The 13935-nt window shown below is 34.3% G+C and overlaps 1 protein-coding gene across 6 annotated transcripts in view; it reads right to left on the reverse strand.

The window, feature by feature from the left end:
* The window catches only part of PATJ (PATJ crumbs cell polarity complex component), a 346985-nt gene that overhangs the window by 201568 nt on the left and 131482 nt on the right, over positions 1-13935 (reverse strand). For 5 of the 6 annotated variants that reach the window (XM_081306348.1, XM_081306347.1, XM_081306346.1 and 2 more), the window contains 3 exons: positions 12923-13100; positions 11006-11116; positions 6535-6612 (listed from right to left, as the gene is read on the reverse strand). In XM_081306348.1, the coding sequence (XP_081162474.1) occupies positions 6535-6612; positions 11006-11116; positions 12923-13100 (367 nt within the window). The remainder of the gene's footprint in view (positions 1-6534; positions 6613-11005; positions 11117-12922; positions 13101-13935) is intronic. The other variant, XM_081306345.1, reaches the window with a different exon arrangement.

Raw genomic sequence — 13935 nt, forward strand, 5'->3', positions numbered from 1 at the left:
TATGTTCTACCTCATCTTGGATTCTGAGTGATGAAGTCAGACAACCATGTACTGAACATCTGAAACTGTGAACCCAAAGAAACTTTTCCCTCTCAGATATCCTTGTCAGGCATTTTGATCACAGTGACACAAAGCTAATACAACCAGCCAATTTGAAGGCCTAGCATAATGTGAAATATCACTGACTGAACACTGTATTATTTGTTGCTGTTAAGAATAATCAGAGCATATATTTTTTTTTTAATATTCTAGGTACCATCAGGAGGTTCACAAGAAATCATTTTGTTCACAAGGTCCCCCTTAGACCTGAAGTCTAGATCTTTACTGGGACTAGAAGAATGTTATAACATCAATCTTACTGAGTTATAATACATAAAAGAAAATGTTCTCATTTTCAGTACAGCTGGTCCCCAAAATATGATGGTTTGACTTTACAGTGGTACAAAGGCAATACACCAACAAGAGAAACAGTACTTTGAATTTTGATGTTTTCATGGGGTAAGTGACATGGTACAGCACTCTCTTCAGAAGCCAGGCAGCAGAAGCAGCAGTGAGCACAGCTCTCAACCATGGGACCACAAGAAGCAGCAACTATACAGTACGTAGTGTGGCTAAGCTATCATGTTTGCTTAGGTGTGTTAAATGCACTTTCAACTTCCAATATTTTCAATTTATTATGGGTGTCATTATTGGGTGTCATGACCCAATTGTAAATTGAGCAGCAATTTACAATGCATCTTTTTTATAAGTCTATCATTTTTATGAGTTTAAAAATCTTCATTTTGGGGCTGGGGATGTGGCTCAAGCGGTAGCGCGCTCGCCTGGCATGCGTGCGGCCCGGGTTCGATCCTCAGCACCACGTACAAAGAAAGAGGTTGTGTCTGCCGAAAACTAAAAAATAAACATTAAAAAATTCTCTCTCTCTCAAAAAAAAAATCTTCATTTTTAGGGTCTCTGCCAGAGACAACATTTTCCTTTCATGATATTCGGGGGGGAAAAAATGAAGTTGACTAATTGTCAAGGACTGCTTCTCTGGTAACAAATCTCCCAGCTGTGAAATACATTCAAAGAATATACAAAATAAAACTTTAAAAAAATTGGGAAGAAAATATAAAAGAGTTGTTATAAACCTTTAGTAATTTTACTTTTTTTTTTTGGTAGCAAGATTGAACCCAAGGGTGCTTTACCACTGAGTGACATCCCCAGTCCTTTTTATTTACTTTGCGACAGGGTCTCTCTAAGTTGCGGAGGCTGGCTTCAAATTTGTGCCTCAGCCTCTGGAGTAGCTGGGATTATAGCCAAGATCTATGATCTTGATTGCCTCTTCTTTCAGGCTCTACATAATGCAAAACAGGTCAGAAAATACTGAAATGAGGCATAAATGAAAGACAAGGAGTTTGAGACCTGCTAATTGATCCTTTTTTAGTTTTTTAGTAACTCTCTTATTAAAAAAAAATTAATGGAAATGACCTCAAGCTAAAACTTCTATTTCTAACCTACAGTTATTAGGAATGAGTTCTGGGTGATTTTTTAATTGCCTTCGTTTGTTTGTCCATAATTCTAGAGAACATATATTGCTTTCATCTTGAGAGAATAATGCATAAAAGAATTTCTTCTGATGGTGATAACTTTTGAAGAGATGGATCACTCACTATTTGAGCATACTGACTTTGGAAAGGGTGTGCTCCCATGGTTCCCTGGGCATACTTCTATTAATTACTAATTTTATTTCTGTTCATTTTTTCTGCACTTTGCCCTCATCTGTGTGCCTCTTGGAATGCAGGTGCTTCATCATTCCAGAATGCAATAAGTGGCTTGGCACATGAGATGTGATTTCAGAGAAAAGGAAAATAGCAAAGAGCATTTTGCAGCCACTAAACACCATTCTGTAATGGACATGTAGATTGGGATACGATTTCATATAGCCTCAGCTTAGTGGTCAGTTGTTTTTCTCTATAATGAGGAACTTAGCTGAAGAGACTGACTGCTAGTAGCTCTGGACTCCTACTGGATTCTCACTGAACACAGACAGCCTTGCTATGTATTTGGCTTAATGGAGCTGGCCAAAATTGATATCAAACACTTAACATTTTTCTTCCTGGGATCTTATGTGGGAGTTTCCTGAACTGACTAAATTACCTGCCAGAAGTAATTAAATTAGTAGCCTCTTTATTTAACTCTGTGGTGCCCACAGACACCATGTGGGTTTCATTTTAGGTATATCCCTGGACTGCTACACAGTAACTGGCTGAGGTTTCCAACAAATATTTGATGAATAGTCAGACCTTCAAGACAACATTATTAATCACTAAGATTCCAGGAATAAGGTAGACTAAATATTCTGAGAAACTCTTCTTACCACATAATAATGGATAAAATTTCTAAAAAGTGATTTGGTAACTTTTCCAGGCCCAAAACAACCATAAATCTTAAATGGGGAGGTTTAGTGGAGTACAGGAAGGTGACACCTGCCTGGAGGATATGCGTCTGTCCCTGGTGACCTAAGACCAGAGATTTTTGTGTTTCGGATTCTGTATTCATTCAGTAAACTTGTACTTCATGCCTATTAGATGCCAGGCAATTGAATGAGACCATCATGTCCTTGCCCTCATACAGCTCACATTCCAAACCCAAACCCTCTCATACATGGGCCTGTCAAGTAGCAGTCACTGAATTCCATCTTGTCTGTCTTGCCTTGCTGGAACGTAAGCTCTAGGAAGGCGGACGATTTTTGTTTATCTTCAACAGCTTTACTGTACTATACTGAGGCATGACTGACATATGAAAAACTGTACACATTTTAAAGAGCACAATTTTAAACCTCAGTACAAGCAAAATAATGAACATAAATGTCACCCCCAAAAGTTTATTTATGTCTCTTTTTAAGTCCTTTCCAGACCTTCATCTGGCACCCCATTCCTAGGAACCACTGATCTGTTTTTTTATTATAGATTATATTTTCTAGACCATCAGAGAAACACAATTATATATATCTACTCATTTTTATCTAATGAGAGCTAAGAATTTATTGAGTTCCAAATGTCCCTTTGAGGTCAAGAAAGATGGGAAGTTGGACTAAAAATATCATCTTCCCCAACCCTATCCCTGAAAATAAAGCCTGTAACTTCTAAAAGGTTGAGGAAATATTCTGCCAATGATTACCTGCAATCTGTACCAAATACTTTCACAAACAATAACAACAGTCTTTTAGAATCTACATATTATTTGTGGAAAACCACAGAATCTTGATCACACAATATGTGCTACTGCCAACCCAAATATAATCTTTGTGATTACAATCTGAACTCAAGACAAGAGTCAGCTGTCTGTTATTCTTTTCAAGAACCGTTTCCGAAAGTCCTCATCAAAGTTAGCATCTTCATTGTCCCCATGTATACATCTATAAAGTTTTCCTATGTGTACAATTTAATTATGGCTTTAAAAAAATCTACATGGATAAAGATAAAAACAGATCTAACAAATTAAAACATCTGATCACACAAGATTGTAGGGATATTTACTGGCTTTGGCCTTGCTTAAGGTAGAAGAGAAAAGGAGAAGAAAGATGTTCCTTATCAATTTCATTCAAGTCCAGATTCACCCAGGTTGGGAGACTTGAATTCATTTTGTATGTTCAGCTCAAAAAATTCCAAGCCAAAATATCAGGTAGACACAAAAAAGAAAGCCATCATGCTTTTACTAATATTAGATGAAATAGCTGCTGGGACATCACTATATAACATATCTACATATTAATACACCCATCTATTCCTTAGGAATGTATAACAATTTTAAACTTATAGGAACCTAATAAACTTATTTGAAAATGTGTAAAATAAAAATTTTAAAGGCTACATAAAAATAGACTAATTTTAACATCAAGATGAATGAGCATTAAGTTATGCTACCAACAACAAAAACTTAAAGTATATATCTGAATAACTCAGTTTGACCCAACAACTTTTGATAAAAATCTGAATCTAAATAACATATTATAGCCATTCTTCTTAATCAAAAATAGAAGGACATTTACAATAACCAACTACGTACTGGGCCACAAAAAGGTCTCAACCAATGTCAAAGGACTAATATTTCATAAACAACAATCTCTGATTATAACTGAAATGTTAGAAATAAAAAGTCCTTTAAAATATTCATATAGACAGGTAAAATACATTTGTAAATAAACCTATAGTAAAGAGAAATCATGCTGGAAGCCTAAAAAAGATTTAGTACTGGGGCTGGGGTTGTGGCTCAGTGGCAGAGTGCTTGCTAGCATGTGTAAGGCACTGGATTTGATTCTCAGCACCACATATAAATAAATAAAATAACTATTAAAAAAGTAAATACTATTACAAAAAACTACTGAACAACAGAAATTCTTAAAATCTCAAAATGTAGAAAATGTGGGACTTAGAAAAAATTTATGATCTTAAATTAGTATTTCAGAAAAGAGAAAGGGTAAAAATTAATTAAACTCTGCAATTTGGTAGGGGTTGGGTAAATGGATGGAGCCCAAACCAAAAGGGCAATATAAAAATGAGAGCAAAATTGTGGAAAATTGACAAAACAGAGAAAATCAACACAGTTCAAAGGTACTTCTTAAAAAAGAAGAATTACATGAAATATGTCTGAGATTGAGAAAAAGATAAGGCAAATCATTATATTCAGAGTAAAAAAGAACTATAGCTGGAGCAAAGATGATGAAACTTATGAATACATATGAATAACTTTACGCCAACAAATATTTCAAAATGCGGGGGATATCAAAATTCCTAGGAAAAAGTTAATAACCAAAGCTGACTCTGAAAAAAATAGAAAATCTGGAATGGTTCAACAACTATTCAAGAACTGAATTACTACTTTAAATTTTTCTCATATAGAAGACACAGGCCCACAATGGCTTCATAGTTTAGTTTGACCAAACAATAAAAGAACTGGTACTTAAGATGTTATACAAATTCTCAGAAAAGTGAAAGAGGCAAATATTTCAACTATTCCTTTTAGTAGTTTAGCATAACCAAAGCCATATAAATGAAAATTTCAAGGCCAATCTCATTCATGAACATAGATGCAAAAATCTTGAAAGAATTAATACTAGCAATGGTCAAAAAAAAGATCATGATCAAAATAAATTTAATTCAAGAATTCAAGGGTAGTTCAACAATCCAAAATTTATAAATGGAATTTACCACATTACAGGATTCAAGAAGAAAAACTTATACACACACATAATTATTTCAGTGAATGCAGATAATATGTTTGATAAAATTCAATGTCAATATCATTCATGAAGAAAACTCTTATCAAAACAGTAAAGAAATTCTTCCTTAACATGAAATATCATCTACAAATACCTACTGCACATGATATTCAATAGTGAAATATTAAAAACATCTACTTAAATATTAAGAGGAAAAGTGACAATGCTAATATTACTTCTATCAACACACCAAAAATTTTAGCATATTCAAAAAGAAAAACAATGAAAAAAAATCTTTTAAACACTGTCTTTTTCCAAAGAATACATCATCTGTATAGTAAATCCAAAAAAAAAAAAAAAATCTTCAGAAACAGTGGTAGAATTTGAGATTTATATTCTTATTAAAAATATTATATGGAGTATATAAACAAAGATACTAGAGGGCCATACATAAAATGTTTAAAAGATTTTGAAGACACAATTTAATAGCAACATGAAATGAAAGGAATAAATCAAAAGATTTGTAATACCATTTTGGACAAAATTTTATTACAAATTGAAAAAGCATATATATTTTTATATAATATACTTTAATGTTAATATAAATGTTAAGTGGTACATCTTTTATTGTATATTTATTATATTTATAATTTAGGTAGGACAGCATATGTACAGGGATAGAAAAGTGACCAAATGAAACAAAGATGAAACTCAAAAAGAGACTCCCCTTGTAACCCAAGTATTGACAGAGTTGCAATGTAAATCAGTGGGTAATGGAGGTCCTATTTTAAACAGTGGGACAACTAGTTATCTTTATGGGGAAAAAGTGAAAATTTACCCTACCTGATACCATATCCTAAAATAATTTTTAGGTTAACAAATTCTATTTGACTACAGGTGGGAAAACAGGAATGGGTGATTAACTCTGATTGAGAGTCAAGTGTTTCATAACAGAGATGACCTTTGGTCTGTTCCTTGAAGTATAAAAAGGATTCTTTAGGAAAATTAATGTGAGAATAAGTTTCCAGGCTGAGAGAACCAAGTCACAGAAGCTCCCAAGTGTGAGCAGCATGTTCTAGGAATGGACCAAACACTGGTCCAGCTGAATGGAGAGAGAGATACAGACAAGGATGGCTGACTGGTCATTTATAGTATTTTTCTACCTATGTTTCCCCAGGTTTCTGGCCTTCGTCCAGGTGAGAACCAGCTATGTGCACAGGGAACAAATACTTACACAATACGTCTACACTGACACTTATCAAAAAACAAACAGCTCAAATATGCAAGAAGAAATCATAAATATTTTTAGAAGCTTGAAAGGTTCAAGTTACCTTTTCCTTTTTTTCTGGAGTGTATTGGCTCTGGTTTTTGGCGATTTTGTTGCCCTTATTATGTATGTTAGGAATGACCTATGATCACAAAAAAAAAAGAGGGAGGAAAAAGAATAAGTTTAAATGCCAGCATCATTAGAGTACTTACTACGCTGTTACTGTTTTTCAATTTTATTGATCCTATAACATTAGGATTCATTTTGACATAATTATAAATGCATGAAATATAATTTGCATTAATTAGTCTCTAGTACTTACCCTTACCCTCCCCTCCTCCTTGCCTCTGTTCCCTTTCCTCTACTCTACTGATCCATGTATTATTTTTTTTAAAATTAGTGTCTTGTGCATATACATAATGATGAGATTCACTGTGGTCTATTCATATATGTACATTGGAAAGTTAATCAGATTCATTCCACTATTTGTACCTTGTTCTGTCCTTTCTACCTCTCCCTCAAATCTCCTTCTACTCCCCTGATCTTTCTTTTATTTTGATGGAATTTCCTAACTCCACCTTCTTTATCTTCTCTTTCTTTTTTTCCCCCCTAATTTTAGACTACCTTCCACATATCAGAGAAAATATATGTCCCTTCACTTTCTGAGTCTGGCTTATTTCACTTAGCATTATAGTCTCCAGTTCCATCCATTTGCCAGCTGTTGCTGTTGTTTTGTGGTGTTGAGGATATAACTCAGGGTCTTATACAAGGAAGGCAAGTGCACTATCACAGAGCCACAACCCCAGTCCTTCTTACTCTACTTCTTAAAACAACAAATACTTAATTCATCTAAAATGTAAAGATATGAGAAGTGCAATTCTAAGCAAACAATAAAAGTTTGGAAATTTGTCAAGATAAATGACCTCAAAATACTTTAAAATGTAGATAGATAGATATCAGGAATAGAAATTAAAAGGTTTGTGTGCATGGATCCAGAAGATGAAAATAAAGAAGACTTCATTTCATTTTCCAAAGTAAAATCTGAGTGCTGACCTTGGTGTTCTAAAAGGAACTAATATACAGTTGCATTCATTAAATGTTTACAAATAAATGAAGTTCAATTTTATAAGAAGATTTTAATTCTTAATGATGCCAACACAGACTACTTTTTGACTCATTTCTTTTTGTAAAACTATAAAAAATCTTAGAAAAATATAATATTTTTGGTTATTCTTTTAAAGCTCTTCAAATGGTTAATACCAATAGTCACCCTGATGACAGACATGAAAATTAAAAAAAAAAAATCACTCTGCTTTCTTGGAAAATTAAGAACTGCCTAAATGCCAATCTAGACCAAATTTAAAACAAAATAATCCACTTCTTTCTAATTGCAATTTTAATATATATATTTGTAGATAGATACAATACCTTTTTTATTATTATTTATTTTTATATGGTGCTGAGGATAGAACTCAGTGCTTCACATGTGCCAGGCAAACACTCTACCATGAGTCACAACCCCAGCCCTCTAAATGCAATTTAAGATTAAATTTTCTTCACTTTTACTATGCTAAAGAAATAAATCAATTCAGAATGAGAATGAGAAACTCTCAGGAATATTTAAAAAGAATATAATAGTAATGACTTATTAGCATATAAGTCAGTGTTTCCTATCTGAACAGACACTATAATAGTGCTTAGTATTTATTTCTCTATTCAATGTACACAACAACCTAAATCAGAGACTGGCAGGTCTATAGAAATTCATTTCTTATCCCGAAAAATCTTAAAATAAAACATGCTAGTCTAGTTTTGTTTTTTGAATAGAAGAGAAATATTCTGTATGCTTATTATTAAAATTAAATTGACAAAATGCTCACAAAAAGACTACAACTTTTGAGAAAATAGAAGACAGCATATTTCTTATAGAAGTAAAAAAAATATATATTTGTATGAGATTGATAATGCAAAACATGCATGTGCCAAAAAAAAACAAGTGCCATTATGGTATTAAGTAAGTACAACTGGACTATAAGAAGAAAGAATAAAATATGTGATGATAAACTTAATGAGCTGAAGTTAAACCCAATTCAAAAAATTTGTTTTGGAAATTTAAAAAAATGAGATGCAGTTATGTTATTAAGTAAAAAAATAATGTCTTGGCATATAAACTTCCTATAGAGGAGTACAATATAAGTCATGGGTTCTGCTCTCAAATAAGCATTTGCCAAGTAAATTCTAAACACATACAGAAATTTTTCCAGCATACTGAAAATACAGTTGAGAATTTAGAGAGAGGTTTAAAAGGGAATGTGTTGGCGATGCTCCTGAAAAGCACCTGAGAATGTACACATAAGATGATCACCACTCAATTCATAGTATCGTGAGAATTTTTATGTTACTATGGCACTTTTAGATATTGGGCCTTTGATGGGCATAACATTAGGATGACTTTTTAGGCTTTGAGGGAATTGTTCAAAATTTAATGCAAACGGGTCAAAATGATTAAGGTAGCCAGGCACAGTGGAATATGCCTGCAGACCCAATTACTCAGAAGGCTGAGGCACAAGCATCACTTGGGCCCAGGAGATTAGGGACGGCCTGGGCAACAACATTGTGAGAACCAATCCCAAAAATTAAATACAACAACAAAAAACTAAGGCATTGCGTATATTTTTTATTCCTGGATGATCTATATGACTTGCACCAATAATTAAGCCAAAAGAATCATTTTGCGAAGTATTAAACTTGACTTGTTTCCTTGCCTCATTCAACAGGAATCCTTTTGTGCTAAAACCGAGTTAAAAATAGAACAAGTCATAGACATAGTTTTAACACCATCCACAGGATGTACTCCCTTGGCTGGGACCACAGACTACGGTTCAATGCTTGAGGATGGGAGTGCACAGTGTGGCAGCCTGTTACAGCGCGCGGGGGGGGGGGGGGGGGGGGGGGGGGGGAGTGATGTGAGTGTGGCATGATGATTAAGAGGTTTTCTTTTTCTTTTCTTTTTTTTAACAATTGAAAGAAATAGCACTGTTCATGTCCTCCAAGCAAGAAATTTCCACTTCAGCTCACTAGCAAAGGCTGGATTGAAAACATGGCCTTTTTGGCTGACTCTATAACCTGTTTAAATGCTTTGAATATTTTTCAGCAGGGTATTCACACAGTTGGCCACATAAATGTACAATTTGATTGACTCGTTTTTACTCAGAATTTATTTCTTGGGAAATGAAATTTGGCAAAGAATAATCTGGCCAATTTTCCTATTGAATTCAGTTTCCAGAAATAAAAGTGATGGCCTCAACTACATTCTCAATAGTAAAAGAGTTAAAAACTGAATTCCAAAAAACCTAATTAAATTTCAGATTTTATGAAAATGAGAGGACTTTATTCAGTTCACCCTCTCAGTTTGAATGGTGTAAGAACAGCACTAAGAATGGAAGGCTGTGTACTGTGGCGCAGCACACAGCCGCTGATGGGAGAAGGCTGAGGCCACTTCATACCAACAGGTTACAAGAATGCTGACCTACCCCATCAAAGCCTCTGCTGGGGCAACCAACCATCTACCTGCCAGTTCAAAAGGTTCAAAAGCATGAGACTATATTGAAAAGCAAATAATTTTTGTTAAATATGCAAAATTTTGTACTGTTCAGAAGTGCCAAATTTTGAACAACTGTTCTTCAGTTATAGGATTTAAGGATAACACATCTGCGGCACATTGCAATATAATGTGATACAACCTGCCATTGACACTTTCATGTCAGAGTTCCAATTCCATACCAGATAACTAATTACAGAAGAATATTTTTAGAATCAAATTCATTCTTTCTTTCTCTCTCTCTCTCTCTCTCTCTCTCTCTCTCTCTCTCTCTCTCTTTCGCGGGGGGTGGGGGGTAATGGTACTGGGGATTGAACCAGGGGCTTCACCCGTGTTCTATTATTTTGAGACAAGGTCAAACTAAGTTGCCCAGACTGGCCTTGAACCTGTGATCCTCATATCTCAGCCTCCGGAGTCACATGTGCCACTGTGTCCAGCAGTACTGTCATTTTTTAATTCAAATTTCCAATAATAGAACATGCAACATTGTCAACATGTCTGTATTTTTATATGCTTTAATAAATATATAGAACATTTGGTGGTATCTTTAGAATGTGTTTACACCTGACCTTCTCTATATTCAAAGCATTTCATAAACAGAGTAACAGACTTAGAAAAGTGAAATAACTTGCCTTCAAGTTAGCAAAGCTGGTAAATAAGGAATTGAGAAACTAAAAACAGGTCTGTTTGCCACCAAAGCCTGTGACTAAGCTCAATGCACAATGTAAAAACTGAAATTTGACCAAGAGATCAAAATTGGGATGAAAAATGAAAATTGAAATTAATGACTAAATTTGTATAAAGCAAATACCTTTTTCTCAAAAATAATGTAGCTAAATAACAAAGAAAACACTTATAAAATATTTGGAGGTAAAGCTTGATTGGAGAAAGAAAGAATATTATTAACCTTTTGGAAACAGAAACTAAAACTTACTCTCGGAGTAGGTGACAAGCTCTGAACCACGAATACCACGGGGTTCCCGGAGTTCTTAATGGCCTCAACTGCTTCATTGTGCGAGGCGTTCTGCAAATCTACTCCAGACACCTGAAACACAAGTGATTTAGTCTTACTGGAAAGGCATTAGATATTGTTGGTAGGTTAATTCAAAGTTCATGTAAGTTGAGAATAGCCAGAGTCTATTGATTACACCACAGCCAGGAAAAAAAATAAGATTGGCCCATAAAATGCTTTGCCTTTTTTAGAAAAATAACACTTCAACTTCAGGAAAATTAATATGAGAAATACATTATTAACAATGGCCCTGGTTAAATATAATGATCCAAAATTGGTAGAGCATGGTACATAATTAATTCCCTTTGTATGGCAATTGTGAAATAAGTTATTGTGTATGATAGAACTTTAAGTTCTCACTCTGTCATTAGCACAGTACACAATTCTGGGGGTGTGGAGATGGTGGGGAATCTCTTTCTGGACTTTTGCCATCTCACCAGTAAACTGACAGGAATATTTTAAACCAACTGCCTATTATCACAATTGAGAAGTTGAATATTTTTCAAATTGTGTTAAAATAGAAGTACCCTAACAACATAGAACACTTTTAGTAAAAGAGCCTGTGTTCAATAAATTTGGGTAACTCTAAAGGGTTCCTTATTATAGAAAGTGGGGAAACCTAACTTGCTAACATGGTCTACGTACCTCCAAGAACACCATATTAAGCAAACATAGTTAACACTATCAATGTTAACGCTGAAAGGGGAGGAAGTTTTGGTCATTTTCTTCACTACCATATTATTACTGTGTTTAAGAAATGTATTTCACAAGCACAAATACAAGTCGAACACTCCTCATTCAAAAAATTCAAAATCTGAAACTCTGTAAAGCACTGATGGGTTACCGCAATTAGAAAACTCCATACCTAACTAAGCTCATGCAGCAGGTTAGAATTACAATTGCATTAAAAATATTACATAAAATTACCTTCAGGTTTTGTGTGTAAGGTATAAATGAAACAAATGATTTTTGTGTTTAGGCTAGAGTCCCATCCCCAAGATAGTGCAGCATGTATATGCAACTACTCCAAAACCTGAAAAAATCTAAACTCCAAAATACTTCTGGTCTCAAGCATTTCAGATAAGGAACACTCAATCTCCATAACCCCAGATTTGTCCACACAGAGCAAGTTGATGTAGTTCTTTGATTTAATCTTCATGATGATGTCAGTAGGTTTGAACTCTCAATTCCAATTTATTTGGAAACTAAGAATAAGGCGGGACTAATAATTTATTGGACTTTGACCCATGACCTCCAGGGCCCTTTGCATTCTACCAGAAACCATAAATCAAGGACAAGCAGATTCTTGGATAAGAGATACCAACTATAATGTCATCTAATAAATCTAGCACAAGGAAAATCACATTCCAATCCTATGACATTCTCTTTGCTTTGATGTGCCTTAAAATTTGGCCCCTCCAAAGCCCACCACACGTAGACCATGGATCCCCCCTTCCCTTGATGGAGGCTTCAACTTTGAAGGGTGGACTCCTTTCTCCAGGCAAGCACACATATTCCGTTGAAACACAATTATAAACTTTAGAGCTCATTAAAGACTTGGGAGAAGCATAATGCTCACCATCTGCCCAATTCTATATAGAGCCCCTTTTTAAACTGTCATTTTCAATCAGCTGAGGGGTTTTGTTTTATCATTTTATTTGTTCTTCTCTACACTTGAGAAACTCACAAATTGTAATACAACATCTGAACTAAGGCATATAAATAGAACAGACCAATTATATATACATGCACCAACACGTGAGGAAAGGTCTTCTGGCTACGATTCTTTTACTGTCTCAAATATATTTCAAACAAAAACAATATTTTAGCATCATTTACCTCAAGGATTTTATCCCCAGTTTTAAGTGCATTTGTTTTTCCTGCTGGACTATCTTCTAGCACTTGTTTGATGAATATACCTTTAATTTCCTCTCCATTCTTCAGGCGTTTTATAACCGTTTGTCCACCAACAATACTGATACCAAGAGACACGTTGGGTTCTCTAAAAATCTCAACACTACAAAAAAGAGAAAAATAAAATCCACTCGTGAACGAGTTAATTTTTTGCACTGTAATCATCCAATGTATGCCATATTCTTGTGACTTGTTTTATAAAAATAAATTTTCTAAATATATTTTTACAAATGTTATAGGAATTGTACCTAGTTCCAAAATTACAAGATGCTATCAATTTATGACAAGTGAAAGTTTATGTTCTAAAATAGATAGATCTCTAAAACATAAAAACAGCTCTTGAAGTTTAGAGAAGGTTTAGCTAGGACTCAAAGCTTCCATCTCCTATTACAATATGTTTTCTGTGATTAGTCCATCTCCTTTATATCCATTACATTAGCAGAGAATGGACTGAGAAAATGAGATGGGTTAAAACATCAAGAAAGTCACATATGCCATTTTAGTAAAAAGCTCAGACTTCTAGAATAAAATAAACTTATCACTGAGAGGTTCACAGCACAAAGTGCTACTGCAAATCAAATCAGAATGTTAACCTTGTGGTTCTTCAGACATAGCACAGATGTTATCTGCTCCTAAAGCCAGAAAGTTTTCTTTTCTTTCTACCACCATGTCATTTTAAAAAGAACATATGGAATAAAATTTGCCTTTGTAAATATTATGGATTTTGCTTAAACCATAGAGATATGACCAGTAATTAACTCATATAAAAACGGAACTCAAAAAACAGCTCCTAAGAGTTTTAAAGACAAAACTCAGAATTCAATTGCAAGAAAAGAACAGACGGGCTGGGTGGTACTGGAAGAATTAATAATGCATAAAGAACGGAGAAAGCAGCTAAAGGAAGACTTTTACCTTCTTAAAACACGGCCCTGGTGAGT

This window comes from Spermophilus citellus (assembly GCF_964194105.1).
Source record: "Spermophilus citellus genome assembly, chromosome: 9".
Lineage (NCBI taxonomy): Eukaryota > Metazoa > Chordata > Mammalia > Rodentia > Sciuridae > Spermophilus > Spermophilus citellus.